This window comes from Mustelus asterias, chromosome 7, assembly GCF_964213995.1.
Source record: "Mustelus asterias chromosome 7, sMusAst1.hap1.1, whole genome shotgun sequence".
Classification (NCBI taxonomy): domain Eukaryota; kingdom Metazoa; phylum Chordata; class Chondrichthyes; order Carcharhiniformes; family Triakidae; genus Mustelus; species Mustelus asterias.
Window position 1 is genome coordinate 14,388,245 of NC_135807.1, and position 20,460 is coordinate 14,408,704.

At 46.3% G+C, this 20,460-nt stretch overlaps 1 protein-coding gene across 3 annotated transcripts in view; it reads left to right on the forward strand.

Annotated features, from left to right (window-relative positions):
- LOC144495572 (protein spire homolog 1-like) overlaps positions 1-20,460 on the forward strand; it is a 266,677-nt gene that overhangs the window by 111,947 nt on the left and 134,270 nt on the right. For all 3 annotated transcript variants that reach the window (XM_078215700.1, XM_078215699.1, XM_078215701.1), the window contains exon 3: positions 13,261-13,491. In XM_078215700.1, coding sequence (XP_078071826.1) covers positions 13,261-13,491 — 231 coding nt within the window. The remainder of the gene's footprint in view (positions 1-13,260; positions 13,492-20,460) is intronic.

Below are 20,460 nucleotides of genomic sequence, written 5' to 3' on the forward strand. Positions count from 1 at the left end.
AAATTACTGAATTATCTTTGAACACCTCTCATTGTTCATCTGTAATTTATGTGAGACCAGCCTGTTGTAATCCGTCTCTGTCAACTCCTTGAAGTTAACCTTCTGGCATGTAGTAATGTTGTTCCATTCAATCAGATTGCATTGAATTTGATCAGAATATTAGATAAATAGATAAATGTTAGATTGATGTTCCCATGCTTTGAGATTATTGCTTACATGCAGCTGGCTAACTGTTCTCCTCTTCCTGTGCCTCTGTTTTCCTGGAAGGTGTTGCTGTTCTGGAGAAACATACCAAAATCATCCCCTTCCCTGACATGTCCATGTGTCTCTAACTTGCAATCCAACTCCATGATGCTGCCTGAATTCACTCCGGTGCAGAGAGAGGCGTGCATACCAGAAACCCCTACAGGTTACGGTCCAGCCAAAGCTTGTAGCTGGCATTTCGACTTTCTAGTGATTTAAGTTTAAAGTTTATTTATTAGTGTCACAAGTAGGTTTACATTAACACTGCAATGAAGTTATTGTGAGAATCCCCGAGCCGCCACACTCCGGTGCCTGTCCGGGCACACTGAGGGAGAATTTAGCACGGCCAATGCACCCTAACCAGCACGTCTTTCGGACTGTGGGAGGAAACCGGAGCACCCGGAGGAAACCTATGCAGACACGGGGAGAATGTGCAGACTCCGCACATTTGTTTATAGTGATATAATTATAGATACAACCCAGATTTACTTAAGGTCTAGATTATATTCACTGGATGGATTTGGCTTGATTTCAGATCAATTTGTAACTCGTTTGTCTTGTGTAGTGGTTGGCTCCTTTAAGGGGCGTGCATTGGAAGGGTCATGTGACCTCACCGCCCAATGGGGAATGAGTACGAAGATCTCCAGGCAAAGCATTGGCTTTTGCAGTCAGGTGATCCCAGAGCTGAGATTGAAAACCTCGATTATAGCGTGTTGTATATCGTTGGAAATAGTAATAAACCTGTTGCTGTTTGTTAGCTAACTGGTGGTCGCCAATTATTGCATTTACTACGTTGGCGACGAGGCAAACAACAGCAACTCAGATTACAAAGAAAAATTTGAAGGAAAGTTAATTTGCAAGAACAAGTCCAATCGAGTCCAGCCTGCAAAAGAAAACAGTAGACGTGCCTCTCTTCATAAAAATAGAAGCTTTCGCCACTACTACAGAAGAGTGGATACAGTATGTGGAACGTTTGGAATATTTTTTCCATGCTAATGGAATAGAGGGGCAGGATAAGAAGAAAGTTATGTTGCTGACTGTATGTAGGACCCAGATGTATAATTTGATCCAAAGTTTAACATCCCTGGATGCTCCTGACAGGAAAACAAATACAGAGTTCATTGGGCTAGCAAAGGGGCATTACCAATCTAACTCCTCAGTTATATTACAAAGATACAAATTTAACTCAATGCAGAGAGCTCCTGGGGAGACCATTGCAGCCTTTGTAGCAAGGCTAAAGCGAATCAGAGCATTGTGATTTTGGGTCAGCATTGAATGACATGTTAAGGGACTGATTGGTGTGTGGTGTCAACAATGCAGCTATACAGAAAGAATTGTTAGCTGAATCAGAGATAACTTCACAAAAGGTGCTGGAAATGATGTCAGCGATGGATAGCACCGAGAATAGTGCCCAGATGCTACAAAGGGACAACGTCCACCAATTAGAGCGGGAAGCTGCGAGCAGCAGTGGCGCCAGGAGTGAAGACGCTGGTTAGAGTCGAGAGATAAACACAGAAGCTGAAAGGGTCACAAAGCATAGAAGATATAATGCAGAGGGCTATCAGTGTGGGGGAATCACTGCCCAGAAACGTGTAGATTTTGAGAAGCAGAGAGCTTCATGTATGGAAGGAGGGGACCTCTGAGGCATAAGACCATAAGACCATAAGACATAGGAGCGGAAGTAAGGCCATTCGGCCCATCGAGTCCACTCCACCATTCAATCATGGTTGATTTCAACTCCATTTACCCGCTCTCTCCCCATAGCCCTTAATTCCTCGAGAAATCAAGAATTTATCAATTTCTGTCTTGAAGACGCTCAACGTCTCGGCCTCCACAGCCCTCTGTGGCAATGAATTCCACAGACCCACCACTCTCTGGCTGAAGAAATTTCTCCTCATCTCTGTTCTAAAGTGACTCCCTTTTATTCTAAGGCTGTGCCCCCGCGTCCTAGTCTCCCCTGTTAATGGAAACAACTTCCCTACGTCCATCCTATCTAAGCCGTTCATTATCTTGTAAGTTTCTATCAGATCTCCCCTCAACCTCCTAAACTCCAATGAATATAATCCCACGATCCTCAGACGTTCATCGTATGTCAGGCCTACCATTCCTGGGATCATCCGTGTGAATCTCCGCTGGACCCGCTCCAGTGCCAGTATGTCCTTCCTGAGGTGTGGGGCCCAAAATTGCTCACAGTACTCCAAATGGGGCCTAACCAGTGCTTTATAAAGCCTCAGAAGTACATCCCTGCTTTTGTATTCCAAGCCTCTTGAGATAAATGACAACATTACAAGTGTAAAAACAAGTGTAAAAACAAGCAGGGCCTGTCCAGTGGCAGCAGAATAAATAATCCAGCCCCAGTGCAATTTTTCCTGTATAGCTGCATTGTTTACACCACACACCAATCAGTCCCTTAACGTGTCGTCCAGTGCTGACCCAAAATCACAATGCTCTGTGATTTGTTTTAGCCTTGCTACAGAGGATTGCCCAGCAGGTGAACGAAACATGGTGTCGCTAAATAAGATGGTAGCGGGCAAGGGGGCCCCCATCACAGTGGGGTTGTTGATGACCGACTGGCCACTGCAGATGGAGATAGGCACAAGGGCATCAGCTACTGTTATGAGCGAGAAGACCTACAGGTATCTCCAAGAAGAGGTTCAACCTCTGAGGCTGAGGAACGCAGCAGCTAGACTGACCACACATACCGGAGAGACCATCAACATAGTAGTGACAACCATGACTGCAGTGAGTTATAATCAGCAATCTCCACAGCTACCTTTGTCAGGCCAAGGATTGATTTGAAGAGATCAGGTTGAACCAGTTGGGAATGATTAAACTAAAAGAGAGGGGTCTGCATAAAATCATCAGGAAATATGGAGAGGTATTCGAGGAGAAACTGGGAAAGATTAAAGGATTGCAGGCAAAATCCATGCGGATTTAGAAGCCAACTGTGCTTTTTTAGAGCCAGGACTATGCATTACCATAAAAACATAGAATCCCTGCAGTACAGAAAGATGCCGGTCGGCCCGTTGCGACTGCACTGACTCTCATAACGAGTACCCCACTAGGCCATCCCTCCACCCTATTCCCATCACCCTGCACATTTACCATGGCTATTCCCCCTAATCTACACATCTTGGGACACTAAGGGGCAATTTAGCACGGCCAATCCACCTAACTTACACATATTTGGACTGTGGGAGGAAACCAGAGCACCCGGAGGAAACCCACGCAGACATTGTTTTTTGATTTGATTTATTATTGTCACATGTATTAGTGTTCGTGGCTCAAGTAATAGTCGCAATATTATTTTCTTTGTGGTTCTGCTTTTTAATTTAGTCTCTAGCTGTTCTTATTCCCTCAGCGGAGCCTCTGCTGCACGGTGGCACAGTGGTTAGCACTGCTGCCTCATCGCGCCAGGGACCCTGGCTTGGGTCACTGTCTGTGCGGAGTTTGCACATTCTCCCCGTGTCTGCGTGGGTTTCCTCCGGGTGCTCTGGTTTCCTCCCACAGTCTGAAAGACGTGCTGGTTAGATGCATTGTCCATGCTAAACTCTCCCTCAGTGTAGCCAAACAGACGCTGGAGGGCGGTGACTAGGGATTTTCACAGTAACTTCATTGCAGTGTTAATGGAAGCCTACTCGTGACACTAATTAATAAACTCTTGAAAACTTTAAAACTCTATCCTTGCTCTATCTATATTGTTGGTACCTACGTGGACCACGACAACTGGATCTTTCTCCTCCCACTCCAAGTACCTCTGCAGCCCAGATGAGATATCTTGAACAGGTCGTCAACACAGTCTTTGGGAGGCTCGATGCTGGCTACAGAGAACAGTGTCTATGACCGTAACTATACTAAGTTTAAATTACGTAGCACCATCCTCTTACCTCTGGTCCTAGTTCCCACTTTTGTCAGATTGCCCCTCCCTCACTCAGTTTAACAAGTCACTCTGTTTTTGTAGATTTGCCAAGTCTCACCCAGCTCTGTGCTCGGAGCTCCCAGTGCAGCCCTCCATGTGTGAGGCTAGATAATCAGGCTGATCAGTCAAGTCAGTGTGTCCTATTGTAACTGAGTGTCTCCATTCCACATGTTCTTCACTGGAAATGCACGGGCACATGTTATTGTGTGGTTTGGGGGTAAAATGAAATCACGGCGGATTGAGTGGAAAAAACTGCTGATTCATTTGAAATTTGATGACCAGGTTCGTTCAATTTAAGCTGAATAATCCAGAAAACAAAATTGCCCGTGTTCATCATGAAAGCAAACGTGATGCGGATCTTTTAATGCAAATCGCTTTCTGCTCGGTGGCACAGTGGTTAGCACTGCTGCCTCACAGCGCCAGGGACCCGGGTTCGATTCCCAGCTTGGGTCACTGTCTGTGTGGAGTTTGCACATACTCCCTGTGTCTGTGTGGGTTTCCCCCGGGTGCTCTGGTTTCCTCCCACAGTCCAAACGTGCAGGTTAGGTTAATTGGCCATGCTAAATTGCCCCTTAGTGTCGGGGGACCAGCAGGGTAAATATGTGGGGATAGGGGCTGGGTGGGATTGTGGTCGGTGCAGACTCAATGGGCCGAATGGCCTCCTTCTGCACTGTAGGGATTCTGTGCTAAATGCTTTTTCTAGGGGATGATTGGCTGGGGTTGGGGCACAAGGGAAAGGCTTGTCTTTTGACACAAACAAGAAATTCATGAGCACAGGGCACCGATTAAAACTTTACTGTGAACAAAGTCAATAAAAGGCAGGAAGGTTTTTAACAACTCAATAAAATAAAAAATCTGGCCTCATGTTTTAAGAGCCTTTCCCGCTGAGTTTTATTAAAGTAACTTGGATACGGTTTAATCAAAAGCCAACCTGAAAGTAGGAAGGTACTTAACTCGATCACAGCGCGGTGTGGAGACGTAAAATAGTTCTGCATTTTTATACCCCAGTTTCTATTCCGCTGGTGTTGGGCTCGGGGCCATTCATTTCCACTGATGTGCGGAGGAGGACGTTGAAAGGCCACATTCTAGTGGGTCTGCAGCCTGTCCAACCTGTCTCTCTCGAGTTGAGCCGATGGAACCTGCATACATGGCAGCTGTTTGAGCTTTTAACAGCGCTGCAGAATGTGTGAACGCAAGCTTCCTTTGTGAAGACCTTGCCGTTTCGCATCCCAGGAGTGAGCATGTTCTCTGCTCGAGTGCTAATCACCTCTGATACGACCCCACACCTAATGCTGAGTCTTGGCAGGTCCGTCTCGTAAAGACTCTTTGTGTGAGGATGAAGCAAGTAACATCCAGACACCCTGGGGCAGGTGATGGCCAAGTGGTACTATAAAGACCAAGGAACAGTACAGCACAGCAACTGGGTCCTCGGCCCTCCAAGCCTGTGCCGATGATGTTGTCCTATCCAGACCAACCGCTTGTCTCTCGCTATTCCTCGCCTGTTCATGTGTCTATCCAGATAAGTCTTACATGTCACTAATGTATCTGCCTCAACCACCTCACTTGGCAGTGCATTCCAGGCCCCCACCACCCTCTGTGTAAAAAGAACCTCCCCCGCACAGCTCCACTGAACCTTTCGTTAGACCATTAATCCAGAAACTCAGCTAATGTTCTGAGGCCCCGGGTTCGAATCCTGCCATAACAGATGTTGGAATTTGAATTCAGTAAAAAAATATCTGGAATTAAGAATCTACTGATGACCATGAAACCATTGTCGATTGTCGGAAAAATCCATCCGGTTCGTTAATGTCCTTAGGGAAGGAAATCTGCCATCCTTACCTGGTCTGGCCTACATGTGACTCCAGAGCCAATGTGGTTGACTCTCAACTGCCCTCAGACAACTAGGGATGGGCAATAAATGCTGGCCAGTCAGCGACGCCCATGTCCCATGAATGAATAAAATAGAAAGTAAGCGAGTAAGCCAGTGCTGCTGGCTCTGTCTCACACACTGATCTCCAGTTCTCAATTCTGAATATGAGGTAAACCAAGGCCCAGGCTGCCCTCTCAGGTGGACATAACCGGTTCCGTACCGCGAGTCACTCCCGGTACGTCCTGTATATTTATCCCACAGACAGCACTGCTGGAAACCAGATTACCCAGTTATCATCATCATCACATTGCTGCTTGTGGGACCTCATGTGAAGATTGGCTGTCACTTATCCTACATTAACAACAGGGACTAGACTTCAAAAAAGTGCCTCATTGGCAATAAAGCTTATTCGGACATCATAGGTGGAAAGATGTGCAGGTTAGATGGATTGGCCATTCTAAGTTGCTCCTTAGTGTCCAAAGATGTGTAGGTTAGGTGGATTAGCCATGCTAAATTGCCCCTTAGTGTCCAAAGATGTGCAGGTTAGATGGATTGGCCATTCTAAATTGCCCATTAGTGTCCAAAAATGTGTAGGTTTGGTGGATTAGCCATGGTAAATACGTGGGGTGACAAGGATAGAGCTTGGATAAGATCCTCTGACAGAGTCGGTGCAGACTCGATGGGCCGAATTGGCTCCTCCTGCACTGTAGGATTCTATTCTATAAATGCAAGTTTTTCTTTATTTTGAACTGCGAAGTACTTGTGGTTTCTATGGGAATCCGTATTCTCCACTTCTGTTGCAGTTCTTCTGAACACTCGATGAAATGTGTTAGTCTGTTTCCAACATTTGACTGGAGGCTGTCTGACAGTCTTTCGTGTTACTCATTGCATTTAGTCTGGTAAACAATTACAGATGAGGAGAAGCCAGCATTTATTTTCTTAGGATACAGATGAATCCTTCAGAATGCAATCATTCTGGATATCGACGGAGGCAGCAGAATTTGCTTTGTAATGTATTCTCCATTTTATAAACACTTCATTACCCCACATTCTTCAGTCTATTTTTATCCAAATTGTCCTTCAGGGAAACTCTGAAAGGATGCGTTAAAAAAAACCATAAAAATCCTTCGTAAAGTGCTTATTTTCTGAGACCTAACTATGTGCCGACTCACCCATGCCGGATACTTAAATGCATTGCAGAATGGGATGTCTGTAGTAAACGTCATGGCCAGAATTCCCCCATCCCGCCTGCTACTGGAATTTTAACGGCCCGGGGGTGGGGGGAACGATTGATTTTCAGACCCTTGTGGCGGGATTCTCCGGCCGCGCTTGCCAAAGCCATTTCAAGGGCAGTTAAGAATGAACCACATTGGGTCTGGAGCTACCCCAAAGTGCATGCTGGGACAGCGAGTAAATTTAAGGAGGAGTTAGACAGATTTTTAATTGGGAATGGGTTGAAGGGTTATGGGGAGAAGGCAGGAAAATGGGGATGAGGAGCATATCAGCCATGATCGAAAGGTGGAGCGGACGCAATAGGCCGAATGGCCTAATTCTGCTCCTATGTCTTATGAACTGATGAACATGATGTGGAGTTGCCGGCGTTGGATTGGGGTAGGCACAGTAAGTAGTCTCACAACACCAGGTTAAAGTCCAACAGGTTTATTTGGTAGCACGAGCTTTCGGAGCGCTGCTCCTTCATCAGGGGATGATCAGCGCCCCGAGAGCTTGTGCTACCAAATAAACCTGTTGAACTTTAACCTGGTGTTGTGAGACTACTTACTGAACTTATGAACATGTAGGCCAGACCAGGTAAGGATGGCAGATTTCCTTCCCTAAAGCGGTTTTTAACAATAATCAATGATAGTTTCTTGGTCACCACCACTGAGATGAGCTTTTAATTTCAGAGTTTTATAAATTGATTTAAATTTCACCAGCTGCCTTGGTGGGATTTGAACCCATGTCCCAGGGCGTTAGCCTGGACGTCTGGATTATTAGCTCATTACCACTTACACCACTGTCTCTCGGCAAGATCAGGAAGGTGCAGCCTGCTGAGAGCAGAATGTTACCAGGGCTCCAAGGCTTAGATTCTGGGAAGAGATTACAGAATCAGGCCGATGTTCCCTGGAATTATGGAAGCTTAGAGAGCTGTTTTCCTCGAGGTTTTTAGGATTATTAAAGGAATTGAGCTTTCCCACTACACTGCCAAGGTGACACTGCCAAGTTGATGCTGCCATTCCAGGGAGCAGTGTAAGAGTTTTAACAACACCAGGTTAAAGTTGTTAAAACTCTTACTGTGTTTACCCCAGTCCAAAGCCGGCATCTCCACACCAGGGAGCAGTGCTAGGGCACTACCCAGCAATTTCCCCAACCACCCGGGGGCTTCAGTGGCCTCCATGGCTCCCCCCTGGGTGTGACCATTGTGACTGGCCTCTGCTTGTGGAGACCAGTAGCGATTCGTGCCAGGTTCCTGCTGAGCAGGAGCTGGGAGAATCTGGCTCCAAACAGACCCTGCATATTTAAATGAATATTGGCGCGAACCAGATTATATTGGGATGCAAGGGCTGGGAGAATCCCGAAAGGGGTACTTGATGGCGCTAACCGTGTTTTGGTCACTCCCTCCAATTCTCCGGCCCAAGTGCGACTTGCGCTTGAGCATGCAGGCCGGGAGAATTGCATTCCATGGAACCGCATGAGGATGGTGAGTGACTTGGAGGTGGTGGCATTCCCACGCATCTCTGGGTTGGTGAAGGGGGCATGGGTTTGGGAGGTGCTGACAAAGGAACCTTGATGAATTTCTGAAGTTACAGAGGATCATGGTCCCAGGTTCAAACTCCAGCCTTCATTGAGGGAACAAATGTGAACCGAAGCAGCACTGGACATTCCACATTCGACCGCAGAGTCGGGAAGAATGAAGTCAGCTATACGTTCATATCAGAGTTAATGTATTAACCGCTGCTGGTACTGGACATGCAGAGGACAGGAACAAACTCTGTTGTGACGGTCCATGTGCCTGGCTCCATTCACTGTCGGGTGGGATGTTAGAAGACACTTGGCTCTTATGGAAATCTAGGCTAGCAACAAGCCAATAACTTTAAGAAAGGGAGCAATCGATGTGCCAAATAAAAAGGGAAAAATAACAGAGAACCCAGTCTGTGACTGCCTGTATATCATTAAAAAGTTGGAGTCAACAGCACTTTGGGAAAGTTAATTCCAAAAGGACCATGTGCCATGGTAACAGAATATATGGGATTGGTTGGCTCAGATACAAACGGGAACCATCACGTGTGTTTATAGATCGAAGAGGAAAATTTCTCTCAGTTTTACAGAAATCATAGGATTATAGCATGGTTACAACACAAGAGAAGGCCATTCAGCCCATCCTGTCTGTGTCAGCTCAGGTGAGTCCATACATCTGAAGCCATAGTCGATTTGGGTTATTGGCTCGGTTTAGAGGATTGGATTGTCCATCTACGTTGCAGGATGCTGCAAACTTCTTTCCACGTTTGCTTTTTAAAATTCATTCATGGGATGTGGGTGTTGCGGTCTGGGCAAGTATTATTGCCCATCCCTAATTGCCCTTGAACTGATTTGATTTAATTTGATTTATTATTGTCACATGTATTAGTATACAGTGAAAGGTATTGTTTTTTGCACGCTATACAGGCAAAGCATGCCATTCATAGAGAAGGAAAGGAGAGAGTGCATGTGGTGGGCAGAACATTGTTCTGGTTTGATGGTAGCATAGTGAAGGTTACCACTGGTGTTGCTCCTGCACAGTAGTGCTGTGAAACGTCTATTTTCACCTGTTGCTCAGATTTCTGAGATATTGTACTCTGCCGTGATAATCTGAGGTAGCCTTTGATTTGGTTTGATTTGATTTATTAATATCACATGTATCAGTATACAATGAAAAGTATTGTTTCTTGCACGCTATACAGATAAAGCGTACAGACATACCGTACATAGAGAAGGAAAGGAGAGAGGGCAGAATGTAGTGTTACAATCATAGCTAGGGTGTAGAGAAAGATCAGCTTAATGCGAGGTAGATCCATTCAAAAGTTTGATGGCAGCAGGGAAGAAGCTGTTCTTGAGTCGGTTTGTACGTGTCCTCAGATTTTTGTATCTTTTTCCTGACAGAGTGGCTTGTTACGCCATTTCAGTGGACATTTAAGAGCCAGTGACATTGTTGTGGTTTGGAGTTACATGTAGGCCAGACTGGATAAGGACAGCAGATTTCCTACTCAAAAGGTCATCAGTGAACGAGATGGGTTTTTACAACAATCGACAATGGTTTTATGGATAATTATTAAATGATTGGCGAGTATTGTAATGTAAAATTAGTGCAATCCATGTAACTACTGAACACATCCTTGCGTTATTTATTATCTGATGTATTTTGTGCAGTGTACCTGCCTCAGGGCTGCCATCTCTGGTTGGATGTTTTTCTGGAGGTTTCCTCATAACATCCTCCAGTCTCCAGCTGTCTTCCCCACTCAAACAACCTCTTTTCTAATCTTCAATATCTTTACAAATAAACACAGAAAAGTCTTCAAAGAGAAAAGAAAAACAAATGACCCAATACCTTTCTCCTGGGTTTCCTCACAGCAGTGTCCAGATAATCCAGCTTTCATTCCAGGCAACCCCAGGACAAGGGTTGGCAATCCTAACTTCCACCAAAAGTAGCTCTCCTGGATTCAGTGCCAGATTCTATGGTAAATCGGTACAGGTGCCTCTGGAGTTGCGGCGTATGGCAAAAGGTGGAGAAATTGCCATGTGAGGACAGAGCCATTTCTGTTCTGGATGTTTTCCTTCATATTCATTCATAGGCTGTGGGTGCTTGAAGATGGCCAATAGAATCCTGCAGTGCAGAAGGAGGCCCATTGCGTCTGCATCGACCACAATCCCACCCAGGCCCGATCCCCATAATCCCATGCATTTACACTAGCTAGTTCCCTCCTGACACTAAGGGGCAATTTAGCATGGCCAATCCACCTAACCCACACATCTTTGGACTGTGGGAGGAAACCGGAGCATCTAGAGGAAACCCACGCAGACACGGGGAGAATGTGCAAGCTCAATACAGACAGTGACCCAAGGCTGGGAATTGAACCGGGTCCCTGACGCTGTGAGGCAGCAGTGCTAACCACTGTGCCATTGTGCCACCCATATTGCCCATCCCTAATTGCCCTCGAGAAGGTGGTGGTGAGCCACCCTCTTGAACTATTGTATTGTTTGTGGTGTAGGTACCCCCACAATGCTGTTGGGGAGGCAGTTTAGGGAGCTTGACTCAATGACAGTGAGTGGCAGAGATATTTGTTCCAGATCAGGATAGTGTGTGACCCGGAGGTGGTCTTGCAGGTGGTGGAGTTCCCATGCGTCTGCTGCCATTGTCCTACTAGGTGGTAGAGATCACAGTTTTGGAAGGTGCTTTGGTGAGTAGCTGCAGTGCATCTTGTAGATGGTGCACACGGCTGCTACTGTGCTTCAGTGCTGGAGGGAGTGAACAAAAAGCTGAAAGACTGAAGTAATTAAGGGCGGCATGGTGTCACAGTGGTTAGCACTGCTGCCTCACTGGGTCGCTGTCTGTGGAGTCTGCATGTTCTCCCTGTGTCTGTGTGGGTTTCCTCCGGGTGCTCCGATTCCCTCCCACAGTCCGAAAGACGTGCCGGTTAGGCCATTCTAAATTCTCCCTCCGTGTACCCGAACAGGCGCCGGAGTGTGGCGACTAGGGGATTTACACAGTAACTTCATTGCAGTGTTAATGTAAGCTGATCTGTGACACTAATAAAATAAACTTTATACCAGACCAACAATGCAGTTGCTTTTTCCTAAGGACTTTCCCAGCCCCCTTGAGACAGTGGTCACAGCCTTTGGATGAGGTCAGTGTGATGAAGGTGGCTGTAAATGCTGGCAGGAAAGTGATAGTCCTCAAAGAGGGTCAGTTCCTCAGCACCTTCAGAGCTCTACAACTCCTGAACCCAATTGACAGATCTAACCATGTTCACTGCTTGGCCACTGTTGGAGATTGAATCTATTTGCACACAGCAAGGTCCCATCAACAGCAATGAAATAAATGAGCAGACCAGCTGCTGATTGAGGGATGAATGTTGGCCAGGATATCAATCAACGTCCCCTACTCTTCTTTGGAAAGTGTTATGGGATCTTCTGCACTCATTTGAGAAGTCAGATAGGGCCTTGATTATACATTAAGAATGGTAGCATGACCAATGTGGCACGACCTCAGTACTGGACAGAAGTATCAGCCAAAAGGATGTTCACAAGCCTCCGGAGTCATTACTTGAACTTGGGCGGCACAGTGGTGGGTGGCACGGTGGCACAGTGGTGGGTGGCACGGTGGCACAGTGGTGGGTGGCACGGTGGCACAGTGGTTAGCACTGCTGCCTCACAGCTCCAGGGACCTGAGTTCGATTTCTGGCTTGGGTCACTGTTTGTGCGGAGTTTGCACATTCTTCCCTTCCTTGCGTGGGTTTTCTTCTGGGTGCTCTGGTTTCCGCCCACAGTCCGCAAGACGTGCGGGTTAGGTTGATTGGCCATGCTAAACTGCATCTTAATGTGCCGGGATGCGTAAGTTGGAGGGATTGGCGGTGTAAATATGTGGGGTGACAGGGATAGGGCCTGGGTGGGATTGTTGTCGGTGCAGTCTCAATGGGCTGAATGGCCTCCTTCTGCACTGTAAGGATTCTATGAACAAACAAAATGGTTAAATTATGAAGACAGGTTCATAGACTAGACACGCATTCCCTTGAGGACGGAAGATTATGGGGGAACCTAATTGAGTTGTTTGAGATGATTAAATGAGTTGATAAGGTAGATGGAGATGTTTTCCCTTGTGGGGAGACTCTGGAACAAGGAAGTGTAAATGAGAGCTATGCATCAAGAGTGATGTTCGGAAGCATTTCTTCATACACGGGGTGGTGAAAATCTGAAATTCCCTTAAAAAAAAAACCCACTGAGGCCAAATGAAAATGTAAGAACTGAGGCCGTATATTTTAGATACGGGTATTAAGGAATTTAGAAACAAAGCAAGTAGATGGACTTGAGATGTAGTTAAGATTATAATTAAGGCAGAATTAAGATATAATTGTGTCACAATCTCAGTAAAATTTGGGGACAGGCTCAATGGCCTGAATGGTCTAACTTTGTTCCAATGTTTCCAAGCATTCTTTTGTCATCCCACTAATATGGATTTTTCATTCCGTCCGCACAGGTGATTGAATCTGTGGGAATTCTTGTTTACAAAGCCTTGGATTGGGGCCTGAAGGATAATGAAGAGCGGGAACTCAGTCCGCCATTGGAACACTTGATTGGCCGAATGACAAATATTCTGGATGAGGTCCTGGAGACGGAAGGAAACTTGGATGAAGGATATGATGCGCAGGATGAAGAGGAAGAGCAGAAAGAGATTATCACCATAAGGAATTTTAAACACGTAATGGTGGTGAGTGCTGGTTTCATTTTAAATGATTATATCCTGTGTGCAATGTGGACTTTTCTCTTGCGTAGTGGACATTTGTTTATGGAGGGCCATAAACAGGTGTAGGAACTGTCATCAAGCAGCACGGGCCTACTTGCAATCTGGTCTGATCTTTTGCTCACTATTCAAATATTTAAGTTTCATTAAGGCAAAATACTGCGGACGCTGGAATCCGAAACAAAAACAGAAAATGTTGGAGAAACTCAGCAGGTCTGACAGCATCTGTGGAGAGAGAATAGAGCCAACGTTTCGAGTCTGGATGACCCTTCGTCAGAGCTGAAGGCAAAGAAAATCAAATGAGATTTGGATTTTGAATGTTGGGGGGGGGAGGAGGTTGGGGAGGCTGTAATTGGACAAAGGGAATGTAAATGGTGATGATAAAGGCTGAGAAAGGTGCTAAGAGCATCCATTGTGAGATCAGAATGTGTTTTTTTTAAATTCATTTATGGGACGTGGGCATCACTGGCTGGCCACCATTTATTGCCAATCTCTAGTTGCCCTTGAACTGAATGGCTTGCTAGGCCATTTCAGAGGGCAGTTGAAAGTCAACCACATTGCTGTGGCTCTGGAGTCACATGTAGGCCAGACCGGGTAAGGACGGCAGATTTCCTTCTCTAAAGGGCACTAGTCAACCAGATGGGCTTTTCCGACAATGGTTTCATGGTCATCAGTAGATTTTTAATTCCAGATTTTTTTTATTGAATTCAAATTCCACCAGCTGCTGTGGCGGGATTCGAACCCGGGTCCCCAGAACATTAGCTGAGTTTCTGGATTAATAGTTGAGCGATAATACCACTAGGCCATCGCCTTCTGTGAATGGCATAACAGAGGTACAGATTGTTAATGGACAATCTGAGAAATGTGGCAGTTGGCCCCAGGGGGTGGGGCGGTTTGGAAGACAAGAGGAAGAGCGAGATTTCAGAAGTTGAAAAACAAAAATAAGAATAAAAAGTTATAAAAATGGTTGAATAAGAAGGAAAGAAGAAATGTAATAAAATAAATGGAAATCATAGAAATCCTACAGTGCAGAAAGAGGCCATTCGGCCCATCAATCTGCACCAACAACAATCCCACCTAGGCCTTATCTCCATAATCCCGCATATTTAGCCCATTAATCCCTCTAACCTACACATCCCAAAACACTAAGGGGCAATTTAGCACGGCCAATGCACCTAACCTGCAACATCTTTGGACTATGGGAGGAAACCGGAGCACCCGGAGGAAACCCACGCAGACACAGGGAGAACGTACAAACTCCACACAGACAGTGACCCAAGCCGGGAATCGAACCCAAGTCCCCGGAGTGGTGAGGCAGCAGTGCTAACCACTGTGCCACCGTGTCACCCCAAATGGAGTGGAGGTGGAGAAGAGGGTTTATGCTCTGAAGTTGTTGAACTCCATGTTCAGCCTGGAAGACTGTAAAGTCCCCAAGGTGAGATGCTGTTCCTGCAGTTTGCATTGGGTTTCACTTGAACATTGCAAAAGGCCGAGGACAGGAGAGCAGGGTGCCGTGTTGAAGTGGCAAGCGACAGGAAGGTCTGGATCCTGCTTGCGGACGGACCGAAGGTGTTCACCCCATTTCCATTTCTTCTTTTCACCTTATTCATCCATTTTTATTACTTTTAAAAACAGAAATTCCTCCTCATCTCAGAGTTTATAGCACAGGGGCAGGCCATTCAGCCCAGCTGATACACGTGACTATTAGACTCCACGTGAGTCTCCTCTCGCTGTATCTCAGACAACTCCATCCACATGATCTTCTGTTCCTTTCACTCTTATGTTTATCCAGCTTCCTTTTAAATATATCCATGCTAGTTGCCTTCTTGTGGGAACACGTTCCCCACATTCTTACCACTGTCAGGATAAAGACGTTTCTTTTCAATCAGGTATTGGATTTATTGATGAATATCCTATATTAATAGTACCCACTTTTGGATTCTTCCCCAAGTTTCCAAATGTTAAAGAAAAGGCAGCGAGATGAAAGATGGTTACTGTGTTAACCAAAACTTGCCCTCCTCCACCCTCCCCCAAGAGGCTAAGTGTTAAATTGATTATTTTTTAAGATTGTGTGGTGATTGAGAAATGCATTTCCCAAAGGATTGGGAGATGGACAGGAGCAAAGGTTTCACTATGGGCAAAGTGACGAGAGGAGGAGGTTAGCAGGTTGACATTGGGCACTAAGAAAACTAAACCTAATCCTGAATGAAACGCTAAGGCATTCTATGAATTAACCTATGCAAATAGTGATGTGATTGTTGATTTATATACACACCCCAGCACATCCTGAAACTGCTTCTCCAGCGCTCACTCATCCATTTTGTGACCTGTTGCTGGAATTTTACCACCTCGCCCGCCCGAGGCTCGTAAAATCCCGCCCAAGGCCAACAGAGAATGCTGTTCTGCGAACCTCGCCTGCCCCGATTCTGGGGCAGGTGTGCCATTAAAATTCCGGCCTATGTATCTGATCGCTTACATTTATGTTTAGCTTGCAGCAAACTCTGCCTGGGAGGTTTTGTGGTGTAGCGGATAGTGTCCCTGCCTCTGAGCCAGAAGTTCTGGGTTCAGGTCCCATCCAAGGACTTGATATTTCAGTTTACAAGTAGATTCACATTAACACTGCAATGAAGTTACTGTGAAAAACCCCTAGTCGCCACACTCTGACGCCTATTCGGGTACACTGAGGGAGAATATAGCATGGCCAATGCACCTAACCAGCACGTCTTTCGGATGTTGGGAAGAAACCGGAGGACCCGGAGGAAACCCACGCAGACACAGGGAGAACATGCAGACTCCGCACAGACAGTGACCCAAGCCGGGAATCGAACCCGGGTCCCTGGCGCTGTGAGGCAGCAGTGCTAACCACTGTGCTACCGTGCCACCCATAGAAGGTGCATTCATAATGCAGCTAAACAGGTTGAGCATCAACCTGTACCTCCTTCGAACAAACCCCAATAGCAGGCGGTAAGACTAGGAGAGATTCCTGGAACAGCCATGTGATAGACAGAATGTTGGAGCCTCGACCGTCACTATCCATAGCGCCAGAATACAACATGCATGTAAAGTGCATGTTACCACAGTAACGTGGTCTCCAAGAGATCTGGAACACACCCACCACCACATCTCTGCATGTTGTGACACGGTGGGTTTAGATAGGCTAGACTCCGATGCACTGATGCGTTTACAGATTCCCACTTTACAGATCTCCTGATTGTTTAATGTATAATCCTGATCCAAGTATTTAACCTTCCCCACCTGTGTTTTAATTTCTCGGCACACTGAACACTATCGATCATCGTTTGCACACAAACGGCTCTGGGTAAATGATTATCCAGTCTACCCATGAGTCTCGGTGCTGATTAATGTGCAGCGTGACTGATTTAAATGTGAGGGAGGGGGAGATTGTTTCCAGCTGTGTCACCCACAGCTGGAGCATCAGCAGATTGTCAACTGCTTAAACTGCCATCATGTCGACAGTTCAATTGCAAGAATTGTACGGCTGCAATCTGCGGCAACTATTTTTGTCAAACCTTCAGAGTTAAATTAAATGCTATCATTCTTGTATAGTGGGGCATGTGAACTAATAAACAGAACACACAATAACCTGATTACATCTAGTGCTTGGCATTCATTAGGGGGAATTTTCTGCTCCTGTTCAACTTCTCAGATACTAGCTCATTAATTCTGAGCTGAAGTTCTTCGAGCAACCAACACTTGCTGCAGATGCGGTCACTGAAGCTCGCAATGGGATCGGTCAGTTCCCACATCATACAGCTACAGCACATCACCTGCCCAGCCATCTCTACTTAGTTAATTAATTTGTTTTGCAGTGTTCTTTCTCAAATTTAGCACAGATTTCCTTCCAGCCAGTCAGGTCACAGCTTTCCTATATTTTTCAGGAAGTTAGTTTTATTCTCGCTGTGCTGTATGAATCCTTCAGGCCGGAGCCATCGACCTGCTGTCACCTGTCCCAAAGATGGAGGAGATAAAATGAACATTTCAAGCCAATCAGATCATCTTGTTCATTGTTCCTGCAGCCTCATCATCACAGCACCTGTTGGATGGAGAGTGTTCTCAGTATTCTGGGATCTCAGTGTTAGGATCATAGAAACATAGAAAAACTACAGCACAAACAGGCCCTTCGGCCCACAAGTTGTGCCGAACACATCCCTACCTTCTAGACCTACCTATAACCCTCCATCCTATTAAGCTCCATGTACTCATCCAGGAGTCTCTTAAAAGACCCTATTGAGTTCGCCACCACCACCCCTGACGGCAGCCGATTCCACTCGCCCACCACCCTCTGTGTGAAAAACTTACCCCTAACATTTCCCCTGTATCTACCCCCCAGCACCTTAAACCTGTGTCCTCTCGTAGCAGACATTTCCACCCTGGGAAAAAGCCTCTGAGAGTCCACCCGATCTATGCCTCTCAACATCTTATATACCTCTATTAGGTCTCCTCTCATCCTTCGTCTCTCCAAGGAGAAAAGACCAAGCTCCCTCAGCCTATCCTCATAAGGCATGCCACTCAATCCAGGCAATATCCTTGTAAATCTCCTCTGCACCCTTTCAATCTTTTCCACATCCTTCCTGTAATGAGGCGACCAGAACTGAGCACAGTACTCCAAGTGGGGTCTGATGAGGGTCTTATATAGCTGCATCATTATCCCCAGACTCCTAAACTCAATCCCTCGATTGATAAAGGCCAGCACACCACACGCCCTCCCAACCACCTCCTCCGCCTACATTATCTCACTCTTCCCGACATACATTCTTGGCTTTTGATAATCATTTTCCAGGAATTGTTGGAAACATTTGATCAACAGATCAGTCAGCATCTGTGGAGAGAAACAGTTAACAGCTCAAATTTAATTCCCCCCCCCCCCCCCAAACACAGGTGAACTTGGTGACAAGTATTCATAGAATCCCTACAGTGCAGAAGGAGGTCATTCAGCCCATCGAGTCTGCACCAACCACAATCCCACCCAGGCCCCAGCCCCGTAACCCCACACATTTAGCCTGTTAATTCCCTGACACTGGATACAATTTAGCATGGCCCTCACATCTTTCGGACTGCGGGAGGAAACTGGAGCCCCTGGAGGAAACATACGCAGACACAGGGAGAATATGCAGATTCCACACAGGCTGTGGACTCGAGCTCAGAATCGAACCCGGGTCTCTGGCGCTGTGAGGCAACAGTGCTAACCACTGTAAGGTTGTACATTATCTCATGAAGAGGTCTAGAGGTTTATATGGTTGAACAATAACTGTTGATTAATAGCATATAACTATATACATATATACAGGATGCCGTTCTGACTGGGTGCTATCTTCATACCAAACTCTACCAGACACCTCTACACTCTACAACCCCCATGTGACTCTCTACATCAGAATGTGGACAGTGCTGTTTCACCAGTCCTACATGAACCATTACAGTCCAGAATGCCCTAATACTACACCTCACCCCAAGTCTTTACCCAAATATATTTATAATAGTATTTCCATGCTCCCTCTTCTCCGTCCAAAGTCAACTTTATAGAGTTGGACTGTCTAAAGGCTCTGTGACTCTTCCAGATTTTGTTCTTTTCAAGTTTGGAGGAGTGCTGGTCTCTACTGCTTTGTGACTTTGTTATTCTGGAGTTGAAGTTGTTGTACTTGGTGTGTAGAGTGCTCGGGTGTCAACATCTGGTTCACTTTTACCCTCCTTTGTGTTGTGTTTTTCTTTGTCAACAATCTGTTTTCCCTGGTTGGTTACCATGGGCTTATCCCTCTCCTTCCGAAGGGAATGTTCACTCCATTCATTCATTGAGTGACTCAGATTTCCTTTTTCATGTTTGTCCTGGAAGTTGAAGATTAATTAATAGAACATAGAAAGCCACAGCACAAACAGGCCCTTCGGCCCACAAGTTGCGCCGATCACATCCCCACCTCTAGGCCTATCTATAGCCCTCAATCCCATTAAATCCCATGTACTCATCCAGAAGTCTCTTAAAAGACCCCAACGAGTTTGCCTCCACCACCACCGACGTCAGCCGATTCCACTCACCCACCACCCTCTGAGTGAAAAACTTACCCCTGACATCTCCTCTGTACCTACCCCCCAGCACCTTAAACCTGTGTCCTCTCGTAGCAACCATTTCAGCCCTTGGAAATAGCCTCTGAGAGTCTACCCTATCCAGACCTCTCAACATCTTGTAAACCTCTATCAGGTCACCTCTCATCCTTCGTCTCTCCAGGGAGAAGAGACCAAGCTCCCTCAACCTATCCTCATAAGGCATGCCCCCCAATCCAGGCAACATCCTTGTAAATCTCCTCTGCACCCTTTCAATGGCTTCAACATCTTTCCTGTAATGAGGTGACCAGAACTGCGCGCAGTACTCCAAGTGGGGTCTAACCAGGGTCCTATAAAGCTGCAGCATTATCTCCCGACTCCTAAACTCAATCCCTCGATTAATGAAGGCCAGTACGCCTTCTTGACCGCATCCTCCACCTGCGAGGCCGATTTAAGAGTCCTATGGACCCGGACCCCAAGGTCCTTCTGATCCTCTACACTGCTAAGAATGGTACCCTTCATATTATACTGCTGCTTCATCCCATTGGATCTGCCAAAATGGATCACCACACACTTATCCGGGTTGAAGTCCATCTGCCACTTCTCCGCCCAGTCTTGCATTCTATCTATGTCTCGCTGCAACTTCTGACATCCCTCCAAACTATCCACAACACCACCTACCTTGGTGTCGTCAGCAAACTTACCAACCCATCCCTCCACTTCCTCATCCAGGTCATTTATGAAAATGACAAACAGCAAGGGTCCCAGAACAGATTCCTGGGGCACTCCACTGGTCACTGACCTCCATGCAGAGAAAGACCCCTCCACAGCCACTCTCTGCCTTCTGCAGGCAAGCCAGTTCTGGATCCACAAGGTAAC